General features: G+C 33.5%; 1 protein-coding gene across 7 annotated transcripts in view; it reads right to left on the minus strand.

The window, feature by feature from the left end:
• Positions 1–13,340, minus strand: part of LOC106048052 (phospholipid-transporting ATPase IA) — a 102,392-nt gene that overhangs the window by 65,543 nt on the left and 23,509 nt on the right. For all 7 annotated transcript variants that reach the window (XM_066995810.1, XM_066995807.1, XM_066995811.1 and 4 more), the window contains 7 exons: positions 12,535–12,604; positions 11,779–11,906; positions 7,596–7,707; positions 6,514–6,679; positions 4,755–4,882; positions 3,896–3,973; positions 1,337–1,425 (listed from right to left, as the gene is read on the minus strand). In XM_066995810.1, the coding sequence (XP_066851911.1) occupies positions 1,337–1,425; positions 3,896–3,973; positions 4,755–4,882; positions 6,514–6,679; positions 7,596–7,707; positions 11,779–11,906; positions 12,535–12,604 (771 nt within the window). The remainder of the gene's footprint in view (positions 1–1,336; positions 1,426–3,895; positions 3,974–4,754; positions 4,883–6,513; positions 6,680–7,595; positions 7,708–11,778; positions 11,907–12,534; positions 12,605–13,340) is intronic.

Genomic DNA, 13,340 nt, shown 5'->3' on the forward strand with positions numbered 1-13,340 from the left:
AATACAGAGAGAGAGTTCCCTCAGTAGCCATCATGCTGTAGTGGCTATTTACTGTAAAAAGAAACTCTGCTTTCTAAACAGTGATGCTTATCTGACAAGCATCTGATAGCTATATATTTTCAAAAAGATGTGGATAGGAGCTATGAAATATAGGAAGAAGAATCAGACCAAATTATTATTATTATTTTTAAAGTACAGTCATATCCAGGTTTTGCAAAGGAGAAATTTCAGAATTTGTGCTATACTAAGTGCAGACGAAGGTATACAACAAACCAAATATTGATTTTATGTGCCATTACCATTAGTGTATTTTTTTCATCTTAGCTCACATGGTTGAAGTTGAGCCATATATATAGGTGTGTGTATGAAACATCAGGGTTGGAAATTTATTTTATTACAGCTGTTAATTAAAAAATATCAGTATGGTTAATGCATTAAGTATCTAAGTTTTTCAAAACAGAAAGCCTACATTAGACTCTGCAAAATTAGTTTTGCGTTTTCAAAGGGATCCAAACAATAAAAAGCCCAAACATCACTTTTAGCACAAGTCCAAAACTTAATTTCACAACCTCTGTCTGGTTTCTGCCCAGCTCTACAGGTGTCTAATTATCTGCTTACTGATCAGCCTAAGTCCAGCATCTCATGTACTGGGAAGGCATGCTGACATTTACAATATAGGTGCTACAGCTCTATTCATTGCTCTAATGAATTTCTTTGAAGTAAAAAGCCTTAGAAGTTTGAGGCCTTTACAAACTCATTTGAAGAAGCTGGCCGCAACTGTTGACTAGTAAGTAATAAAACACTTTGTTTGCATTTAGTTCAAGAGGTTTCTTAACAGCAGCATTGATACTAGGAATTATGCCACTTAAACAGTATTCATAAAAGCCATCTGGATTACATGCTAGAGCACTGTAATTCAAATTCTTGTTCATCCGATGTATTGTCTAGTGCAAAAGCACGTGCCTACATAAAACATGAAGCATGGACTACTAAAGTAGCTTTTTTTTTAATTTTGAGGAAAAACCTTATTTAAAGAAAAAATCATCAACAGTAACCAGACACAGCAACAGAAAAAATAATAGGCATACTGAAGTTGTGTTACTGCAGTAAGCCTATCTAAACTTCGTTTTTTGCTCCTGTTTCCAAAAAGACGTGTCATGACTGAAATGTTCATACTTCCTCTAAGTACCATCTGATAGTCACAAATTGACTCCTAGTTGTATCTACTGCCAGGCATAAGTTTATTTTAACTGTGGTGTTAATTTAGTGTGTGCACATATGCATAGGCAAAAAAAGGAATACAGATAAAGAAATAAGAATATATTAAAATACCTACCCATAAGCAACTCCTGCCACAGTACATTTTTTAAACTGCATGACATTGCATGTCAGGGTACCCGTTTTGTCAGAAAATATGTATTTGACCTAAATGAATGATAAATTCATTATATGTTAATATTCAACAGTTATTTACATATCTAGTATAATTCAAGGCTATTAACAGACTAAATATATATATATATATATTTTTTTCTTTTTAACCAGTTCGGCAAGAATGGTTTGGGTTGGAAGAGACCTTAAAGAGCAGAGGGGAAGAACCATCACCTTTGCTGGTTCACATTTCTGTATCTTTTGATGCAGTCCAGGATACGGTTGACTTTCTGGACTGCAAGTGCACATTACCAGCTCATGTTGAGCTTCTCATCAACCAGCACCCTCAGATTCTTCTCATCACGGCTGCTCTTACTCCATTCTCTGCCCAGCCTGTATTTGTGCTTGGGATTGCACTGAGCCAGATACAGGACCTTGCGCTTGGTTTAAGCTAGATTTAATTCTAACAGGGCTTTGACTTTCCTAACCTGACCCCTGGCTGCTTGGACAGTTTCTCTGTATTCATCCCTTGCTTCCACCCTTTGCATCTTTGTTGACTTCATAGGAAATGAAAATACACAGTACATAAATGTGGTAGATGCACAAATGTGGTAAGTCTTGATACTCATTTCCAAAAACGGCAATCGAATGAGATGACTTGAAACTTATGCTTGCTTTAATACATGGTGGTCTGCTTAACTATTCCCCACTCTACATAATTTTGAAATACAAGAATCTAGCAAAGACCAATGGCTGTTCTACCTGCTCTAGGTCTCCTACTTCCCTAACATCATAAAGCTTTCCTCTCTGGAAGTGTTAGTACTTCATAAATACTAGGTAAAGTATTTTAATAGTTGAAGCAAAAAGAACTGGATCTATGTATCTTTAAATATAATTCAAACACGATGGAAAGAAAAAAGTTTATTTATGAAGAAATGAAATGGTCTATGATGAAATGAAGGCTTATAAATTCTCAACGGAGGCTCAGTGAAGACTATTAAAATCAAAGACAACCTTCAGTTTTAATTCATTAAAATTTATTTTCATGAAAAGTCTTTGTATTTTTAATTAAGAATTAACTGTATTATACATTATATAGATGGAACCAGTAAAGGTATGTATTACTAGATTAAAAACTAGATTTAGTACTAGATTACTGGTACTGAATTACTAAAATTTACTCAGCGTCTCCAATTTAAAGATTCTGTTTCTCAAGGATTACTATTTAGCCAAAACAGCAGTTGAGAGAAATCTTCCATGCCAGGTTTACACCTCAAGATGCACTTTTTCTGTGTGGTCAGAATGGGGGGAAAAAAAGCAGGAATGGCAGCTAAAAAAAAAAAAAAAAGATCAACCTTTTTTCAAAGCTAAACTTTTGCCTTTCTTAAACCTGGAGATCTCTTGTGGAGAATCTTCTCTTAATAATGTGAAGCTGACATGTACTTCAGTGAAAAAACTTGCTCTTTTTGTTAGCACATTGTCCTTTGGTCTCTCTACAGAAATCTACCCCAGTTGTCCAAAAAAGAATCTGGCAAAAAAGTGAAAATGGAGATCCAAAGAAGTCTGACTAGACCGTGGTAAAGAAGGAGATTCTGATGAAAAACTTAAAAAAGAAGACAAGAACTGCTGAGGTGGAAAAGTGGGGATATGAATGACAACCAAACTCCAGAGAAAAAAAAAAACCAAAAAAACCACAACTTTGTGTAAAATGAGTAAGAAAAAAACAACCTTGGAGACTTGGAGTCTCTTCACCACTAAAGGAGATTGTACTTTCCTGTAAGGTCAGGAACAGAGCCAAGTTTTTTGCAATCTGTACAAACTTCATAAGTCCAGAAAGCAAGATCTTGTCTTCCACTCTTTGTAGTCTAATGTCAGAGCATGTTAACCTACAGCTGTTGTTTTCCCAAGAGACAGATCTTTTAAGCATTTGTCCCTGAGATTTTTTTGCTAAACGGTTAAAATTCTGTTTGTAGTTTTACACAATAAAGAACAATAAAAAACTTTTACATTCCAAAACAGTAAATTAAAGACCTAATTAGTTACGAAAACTTGTAGGCTAGGAAATGCAAGAACATGTATACCTGTGCTTATAATAAAGCTCAGTTATATGAGCACATAATATTTGTTCCACACAATCTGTATACCAGCACCACTTTAAAATCTTTAAAACTTTAGCATGTTTTTAAAGCAAGACTGCAAATACAGTTGGCTGAAAAAGCAAATGTAACATGCAGTTCTTTTAGAAGTGTGACCTGTACCCTAGACAGTTTTACAGAAGTCAAACTTTCATAAAATGTAGACCACGAGTGAACTCTTGTGAAATGTGATTGATTTTACAGTATTAAAACGGAACTCTTAAGCAAAATGAAGAATTAATCTGAGAAAACTAGTAAAAAAAATGTATAAATAAACACGTAAAAATGCAAGAATATAATTCTTGTTTGTTCGTTGAAATAAGTCCTCACATTATCTTAATAATTTGGACTGTAAAACACACTGAGTTAGAACCAGTAACTTTTTCTACCTGTCCAAGTTCTTCATTGAGATTGGAAGTGCGAGCCATTGCAGCAGTGTCCGTAGGTTCATAGTGCATGTCTATGTCCTAAAGAAAAAAAAAGTATATATATATTTTAAAATTAGTCTTCCATAACTTGTTACAAAAAAAATAATCTAGTATGTAAATAGAAAAATATACAACAGGAGACTGAACATAAAAATAAGGTGCATGACCTCACATAAATCTATTTTACACATTTGATCAAGGAACCAGAGTTCTGAATGGTATGATTAACTTACATTTGGATAAAATGGAAAAATTGAAGGTATGATAATAAAAACACATACATTGATTTAAGGAAAAAAACAATACTTCTCCCTTCCCCTTCCCAACCCAACAGACAACCTTCCCATTTTTTATTTTAATTTTTTTAGTGGGGGAAAAGATGACACCAAAATGATCTTTATCTACTTTATGAAAGATAATACTAATAGACACTGGTTTTGTACAAAAAAAAACCAAAACAATAAATTACAGTGGGAAAAAAAAAAGAGGGAAAAACATGAGCTTAGCTCAGAAATAACAAGGAAATGAAACTGGACAAAACTCCACTGGACTGTACTTTCTTCTGATCATTCTGGTTGAAGGTCGGAGACCTAAGTATTAGTGATAAAGTACAAAGCACTGGAAAAAGTGCTCCAAAAAGCTATCCTGTATGTATAAAAAAACACTAAATAAAGCCATATACCATGACCTTCTTGGATCCTAGTAATAATAAACTGCACACTTAAGTATTTACATTAATAAATGTATACATAGACAACCAATCATTTAACTTGTAAATCATTTGGTTCTAGAAATCAATGTATATTATAAAAATATTTACCCAATTTATGAAATATGCTTGGATAAATTTAACAACTTCAAGTGTAACTAACAAACTGATCGGAATAAGATTATTGAAGAGAATGATAAAAGTCAAGAAATTCAATCCAAAGTTGCTCGCTCCACCATCTGCCAAAAGACAAAGCAAATAAAAAAAAAATCATTTAAGACCATACTTAAAAGCACGTGTATATAGTACATTCAGAGTACTGTCTTAACTGCTAATTTTTATAATGTTTTAAGTCTAAAAAGACACTTGAGAATGAATTATAATATCACTTGCCTATAAATACAACCTTGATAAGTGTTAAATGTTTCTATTAAAATAAAGTGGAATTCTAATTTGGAGATTTTTGCTATATTCTCCAATGTTTGAAAAGCAAACTTTCCAGCCTTTCCTAAATATTAAGAGAATAATCTTAATATTTAATTAGATAATAATATTTAATAAGATAATAATATTTAATAAGATAATAATCTTAACCTTTTTTTTTTTTTAAGTGGGAAACAAGCAGAATGAAATTATTCTCCATCTATCCTCACAGCGTCCTACTTCCTCCCTCAATAAAAACAACAACACTTTATGGAAAAGGTAAATCCATACCACATGAAAAGGAGAGATGAAATTAGAGAGATTAATGAAACTTCTAGAAGAATCAGAAATCAAAAAGCAGTTTTAAGCTATTTCTCCCTTTTAAAGTTTTAGATAACACAAGTAGTTTGGAATTCAAAATTTCTTTCCTAAAACTTATTGGATTACACAAATGCTATAGTATTTCTAACTACTCTGGTGCTCTAACAGCGTCCAGACCAGCAGATACTGTTAGGAATACTAGAATAGTCAATAGTGTACTTAAAATACTGAAGTTTATAACAATGCCAGCAACACTAAACTGATTATGCAAAACAAGACAAAAAAAGATTGTATTTATAACTAACAGAAAGCAACCTGCTTTGATTCCTTTCAAAGTAAGTCCTGCAGAACTCAGATGTCTTGATATGCAATGACAATTATAAACAGTAGCGGAAGCAGTAGAGGAAAATAGCAATTTTCTATGTAAGAATTTTATCAGCATAAACGACATCTGTTTCTGACCAGGTTAGATGAGGCCCTGAGCAACCTTGAGCTAGTAGGTGATGTCGCTGCCTATGGTAGGACGGTTGGAACTTGGTCGATTTTTGAGGTCCCTTCCAACCCAGGCCATTTTATGATTCTATGCATCCACTTTGAGTAGAGCTGTCAATACATTATGCTAGATGAGACCCTTTGTGCCTGTTTTCTCTTTTTTTAGGAGCAGTCTGCTAGGATCTGACATTGGCAGCCAATATTTAGTTAGATTCTCATATAGTAAAATGTTATAAATTCACAGCATCATTTCCCAGGATAAGGGAACTTAAAAGTCACAGCAGCTTTAAATATGAACATCAGTAATAGCTGAAAACTACTTTAGTCTGGTATCTAGGAAGTTGACTATGTTAGTGGAATGCTGATACAGAACTTGCTGAGCTGCAGAGATGTAGAGGCTTGAACAGCAAAGCTTCCCTTCCTGAGTTTAGCAGCAATTTACATTGCACAATCAGGTAAATTTTATACGTGCTGTGATATACCTAGACTAATGACTTTCATAAACAATCAATAAAGAAAAACTGATTAAAAAGAACAACACTATGTAAAGGATGGTAATCATCCACCTTTCCAAATTTGAAAGATTTCAGGACAACTAAACAGTAAAGCATTAATACATAATTTTACAGCTTACAATTTAGATCAAGATACCAGTCTCTTTCAGTATGCCTTCGATTCCATATAGCTGAACCAATAGAGCAGACCAAAGACATGGCGATAAGGATGCAGAACAGAATCAAAATCTGAATATTTGTAATTCGTTCCACATTAGACATTTTAAGAGGTGGACTTGTTGAATTCTGCAAGAGACAAAAAACAATAGTGTCTATTGAAATTAAAAGATGTACATACACACAGTTCTCATTTTCCAAATTTCGTGTTATTGCACTTATTTCTAAGCATTCTCCCAAATATATCATCATATATCATCATCAATGGCATAGCTGTTTCACTCAAAGAAAAAAAAAAAAGAAAGCTTATAAACCCAGGAATTTGAGGTTTAGATTTGTGTCACAAGCACTTTAAACAATCACACAGAACACTCATAACACTAATAGCTAACAGTAAACATTTAAAATATATGTGCATACACATAACCTATCAGAGCTATAGAAAACCATTGTTAATACAAACAATCAAACTTTCAAATTACTGCTTTACAAATCAGAAAAGCAATGATACATGCATGACCAAACTGAAACCATTCTTTTTGCTCAACAAATGCATTTCGATTTTGATATTTCGAACATCACTAGGAAAAGTAACTTCATAATTCAAGAATGTTTCTCTTCCCTTCTTACTTTGCAAATAAAGTTTCACTTTATTTTCTGACAAGAATGCTTACCTTTGTACTTGAAAGAAAGCTCCACAAGAGGACAGTTTAGGAGCAGTCAAAAATAAAAAAAGATGAACAGGCAAACTATAACGATCCAATTTGCTAACAGAATAGTTTTCAAAAACATAAGTTACAAAAGAGAATCAACAAATATGCTTACTATTGGAAAAACTACTCTGTGATTAAGCAACTGGTAACTGTAACAGCTCTAACAAGTAACTGCTTTATTTTTATTGGTTTTACTTCGTAAGAAAGATGCACTGTTACTGACATCTACTATATTAATTCTAGCTATGTTTTCTTAAAGAATTTTTGTTCTATGAAACAGCAGTCTAAAAAGGTAACAAAACAGGTAATCAAAAGAGGACCAAGTGACAAACCTGCATGAGTTTTGTGTCATGTCCTGTATAGACAACTATCCCATGAACCCACTGAGTATTTCTCAGCTGAGCTCCTCGTAGAAGAATCTGATCAGATCCCAGTGGAACAGTACTAGAAAGAAGCAGTTTTATATTTTAGCATCAAAGCTATCAATGTCAATGAACAAATACAAACAACAGTTGTTAAAATGGTTAGCTCATTTCTCAAAATTTAGATGATTGTTGTAAATACACTAAGAACATCATTTTCAGAGTTAAATTTTTTGGTGTGCTGACTTAGAGAAAACCTGAGAGTTTAGGGCAAGTTGCAATAATATTACTTACCATTTAATTTTGACTATGGATGATAAAGATACGGTACCACTTAGTAAGCATACTGAAACTAACAAAGGTTATCTTCCCTCTGATTTAAGATTACAAAGTCTTTTATAATTGTATGCCAAAACACAACTACTCTTATAAAATTGATTTTTCCAAAGTAGTTCTCAAATTAGTTTTCTCTTAATTCTCAGTTTAATCCATTCTTCCAGTCAAACACATACTCTTTGCCAACATGATTAACTATGTAAAATTCCCAGCAATATTTTCTGCATCTTCTTTAAACTGCAGTTTTCCTGTGCTCTTCTTTTAGAACTGCACTGATTAAATGAGGAATAAAAAAATCATAAGATGTTGGACATGTCCCACTGTCTCAAATTAAGACAACTGACTTTATCCATATACTGTAGGTCAGGTTTTCTTAAAATAAAGAAGAATTAGATAATTATCAGTCTTTTCCTGGGATAGTAGACTTCCTATTTTTGCACTTTTATTTCCGTAAATACTAGCTAGCAGTTCAGACTTGTCAATAGTGCTTTAGTGTTTGCCATTCTCACTTAAATCCACCATCTTTAGAGTTGTTTGAAACCAACATGTTATAAGGAGAGCATATAAGCTGCTTGGAGACAGCAGCTATACTTCTGATATATAAGATATAAAATGAAGGAGCCATGAGATTTGGTAACATTTCTGGTAACACAGAGAGCATAAGGTCAGTCTCAGCAAGTAAGTTTCAGATAGTATTTTCTTTTGGATCCTCATGTCCCTCCTCTCCTTTCATACACAAGCTTTAAAGATGCAAAGACTGCAAGTAAAGAAAAAACACATTCTTCCTCTGCTAAAATCAACAGTGTCAATAAAGTTTTTTTTTTGTAGTAAGTTCTTGCAGAAATTAGGAAAGAACTTGTTCCAGAAAAAAAATGTTTGAATGCTTTCCCATATAAAGCAAACAAATAACAAACCCTATCCCACCACAACCTACTGTCTAGGACATTACTGTGGAACATACTGAATGTTTAAGGAATCATTTCCCCCTCCCACTGAAGTGTTGAATGACATAGCCATCAAAAACATGGGACACTTCAAGGTGCATGTAAGCCATCATGAAAAGAATCAGAGAAAAAAAAAAGAAATATACAACATATTGAAACTGACTTGTTATCTAAATTTGAACTATGTTCTTTTTGTATTTGTTGTATGTTTGTATCATGGTAAAATTAAAAGAAAATACATTTCCTTTCAAGTATGAAAGGAACTGCTGGGGTCTGAATTATCCAATAATCATGAAGAGTGACTCCTGTTCCCATCAAAAATTGCTCTGCACTTTTTTTTGTTCATCCCTTGCTCTGAATCATTTGGTCTTTTAGATCACCCATCAGCACAAAATCTAGACATTTAAATAATGGATTACATGTCATTCCAAGAATAACCAGATTTTTCAGTCTATTAAGACTAACAAGAATTTAACAGATAAAAGATGAAAGGCATATAACCGAAAAAGTTATTACTAAGTTAACTACAGGTAATTGGAAACCTTTTCAACTACGGACCTTCCCTGGAATGCCAAAAGACTGTCTTTCCTTAAAGCCTCTGATGAGTTCTAAGATTCCTCCTGAGTTCTAAGACTGCTCTAAGACTCATGTGAGTTCTAAGACTGCCTTCAAATGGATACCTCTCCCTCTTGTGACAGGAATTTATTCTCAAGGGTCTATTAAGAATACAACCAAAACAGAATGATGATTGCAGCCAGTGGGAGTTGTCGCCAGTAGAACTGGTGCACAGACCAAGATGATGAATATAGACAGCAAGATGACCAGGGACACAGAAAGCCCTGATCTGCCAGGTGTCATGCTACTGATCTTCAACGCTGTGACTTTATCCCATTCTATAACGCTGCTATGACTCGACAGAGCTCTAAAGTCTCTATTTCATGGCCTCAGCCTTCTCAAAACTGCTCCAATTCATCTGATTCCTCTTGTATACTATGTAACTAATGGTTCCTCTGCAACACACTTTGCTTATATTCAGTAAGGGATGTTCTCAATCTCTTCAGCACACTATCCAGCCATATTAACAGCTACTAACTTCTAAGACATGTTTGAAAGCCTATATACCAGTGATTTTGTTATCATGCATACTGCATTCTTATCTACAATTTCCTTAAAATAGCCTTCAAGAAAATGTTTATTTTAGGTCTGCCCTCATTTTTAACTTGTTCACTCCTCCTTCTTTGGGCCTTTTGTTTAATCATAATTTCAAATTCATCCAGGTTGAAGAACTTTCCTCCTTTCTCCCACTAACAGTCTTCACCTCCTAAAACCAACTGACTTGATTCTATATGTTTATGAGCATAACAAAGAGCTGCACCCATTGCAGGAAGAGTTAACACACTAAAAAAAAAAACAAAACACAACAAGATACCAGGAAAACTATTTTGGCCTCTTTTAGTCTACAGATCTAGCCAAAAAGCTAAAAATTGTAGTGGAGTTTTACTTCTTTGCATACTGAGTATCTAAAACAGGAGAACGGAAAAAAACCAAAACAAAACCACTGCCTTTTTTCAGCTGCTTTTACATGAAGGCAAGAAGAAAAGACTGAAAAGGACACCCAGACACAGCAGTCTGATGCTCCAATGAGTTATAGAATCAGAGAATCACTTAGGTTGGAAAAGACCTCCAAGATCATCAAATCCAACTGTGAATCTAGCCTGCCAAGTTTATTACGTAATCATGCCTCTAATCACCACATCTACATGTCTTCTGAAAACCTCCAGGAACCACGACTCAGTCAATATAGGAAGAAAGAGAACTCATCCCTGATTTTTCAGTTTGGAAATAAGGTCAGTATCTAAAAAGAGTTACTTACCTGCAATTCTTTTTTACTGAAGGTAAGTATTATATTAGAACCACACTTCTGGAACTATTCTACTGCACAGGAACTATATTCTAAACTGAATTTCTCAAATGACAAATTGCTTGACCAGCAGATGGCATGCTCCTACACATTCTTGAGGCACAATAGCCATGAGCACATTTACTGTTTCTTTTTACTCAAATTTTAAAATTAAATAATTCAATTAAAAATAAAAGCATGTTTTCTCCCTAGCCAGGGAGGAAGGACAGATGTGTGGATCTATTATAACTATTACCTTCAGAGAAGAATTACAGGTAATTGTTTTTCTCTTCTTAACGACAAGTACAGTGGAATTATAATAGATCCACACTCTTGCGACTGAAAACTCCCGGAATGCATCTGTAAGAAATCAGTAAATAAAAAATGGAATATATAAAAAAAAGGTATTTAACAATTAGTTAGTAGTATATATATCAGTCTAGAAACAGAAACATGGATAATATTGTATATGGAGAAATAGGAAAACCTATTAAACTAGAAGAGTCTGAAGCACATACTACTTCAGTTCCCCTCCAAAAACATATTTTTATATACATACTCAAATAAAAGAACAACAAAAACCCTACAACAACAACAAAAATAGATAAGAATCTACTTATATTCACCTTCAATAATAGAGACAGTCAAGAAATGAAATCCTTACAAAGTGAGTTACTAGCTACAAATCCCTGAACTATTAGAATTTGATTCATACTCCTCTATTATTAGTATCTGTTGGTTTCTGAAGGTCACCTAGTATAAAAAGTCAAATTGCAGACATCAGATTTTACCCCTGTAATCTTTTGAAGAATGAAGACTAATACAGAATACATCAGAAATATTTTTTTTACCTCTCTAGTCTTAACAGAATAAAGACTTCATAATTTATATTTTAACTTGACTAGTTTAACAACTTTTACATATCTACTGATAGATTGAATCTATTAAGATCTTTTCCCTTGCATTTACATACCCATGCCCATCCAGTCTGATGTTTCCAACAAAGTCATAGAGATGTCGGTTTGGGCTCTCACATTCAATTCTGCCTGAAAGTCTCATCAAGCTTTCTATGTCCTTTATATCTGATGTTAGAGGCAAACCCTGTAAACAAAATTTGTTTGTCGTGACATTAAAAATCACTTTCCAATATAAAATTCTATGTATTATAAATCTGATATGGCATGACCTGAAAGGCAGTATTCCTACATGAATAGAATAGGACCACTACACTTTGCTGTCATATTGCTGGATGCTAGTGAGAGTAAAAAAATCACCTTGATATCTTACAATATCATGAAGATGACAGGGTCACAACCAACCATATAACTCAGCAAGAATGTCCCTGCACAGGCGCTGCACACTCAGCCAAAAACTGACATTCCCTACCTGCTCCTCAAGTGCAATACTGGCACTAGCAGCTTCTTTCTGCAGTGCTTCTCATTCTCCTATCCTCTAAAAACAAAGCAATAACCCAGACTACAAATCCTTCAGCCTATTCTCCCAAAGGAAAACCCTTGAAGTGCAAGGAATGGCTTAGAAATAAGTATTCATTCCTTCTATTTAATGCATTGAACGAAAACATTTATGAGATAGCAATAACCAATAACTTTTTTAACTTAATCTATTAAAATCTCAGAGCCTTCTAAAATGAACATCAATGTCTTAAAATGTTTTATAAGCAATCATAGACTTAAAATATTGGTAATATTCTCAAAAATGAAATTCCTACCTGTCGAATTTTTAAGTTTGTCTCACCATCTAAATTAGATGTTTCGATGTAGCACATAGCTTGTGGTTCACTATTAAGAGAAAAAAATCCTTAATTTTATATTATAATGTCAAACTTCATTAACTTTCTTTAATCTTTTAATACCTATTTAGGCAATCAGCTTTTTTTTTTTTTTCCCCTTATCAAATCTTCAGAACTAGAAAAATTTATAGTCAAATCTGTAAAACTACTATAATACTCCACATTGTCAGAAAAGTTTGCCAAAAGTTATCATCTTAGATCAAATGCTGCTAAAAATGCTGTATAACTTTTATTTATTTGTTCATTTTTAAGTTTTCACATGAGATTATATATAGGCACAAATGAAGTACAGTCATAGTGCCTACTACTGCATGCAGCAGTAGTATAGATATGAACTTTTTCTTGTAAAGGGTTTTCTTAAATAAAAGTTCATATTATGGGCTTTTTTTTGAAATACAGCCATCCTTTCCATGCAATTTTAAAACTTTTTTTTTTTTTTGGTGTGTAACACACAGAAGTGATTGTGTGTGTTGTATAACACTTCTGGATTTGAAAACACATAACCATTATATAGGTGATAACTAGGAAAAGAAAAAGAAGGACAAAATGACTTTTTTTGCAAGTAGATGGTAAAGAAGATCAGGTCAGGATTTCTAAATTACTCCACTCAGCTCCCATCTTCTGGGCATAAGAACAGAGCACTTAGTATTTATATTTGTGACATAAATTAAGATCCTGCAAAGGACCAGAGTCATCATGAAAAACCTTTACAACTTATAGAGAGT

The sequence above is a fragment of the Anser cygnoides genome, chromosome 4 (assembly GCF_040182565.1).
Source record: "Anser cygnoides isolate HZ-2024a breed goose chromosome 4, Taihu_goose_T2T_genome, whole genome shotgun sequence".
NCBI lineage: Eukaryota > Metazoa > Chordata > Aves > Anseriformes > Anatidae > Anser > Anser cygnoides.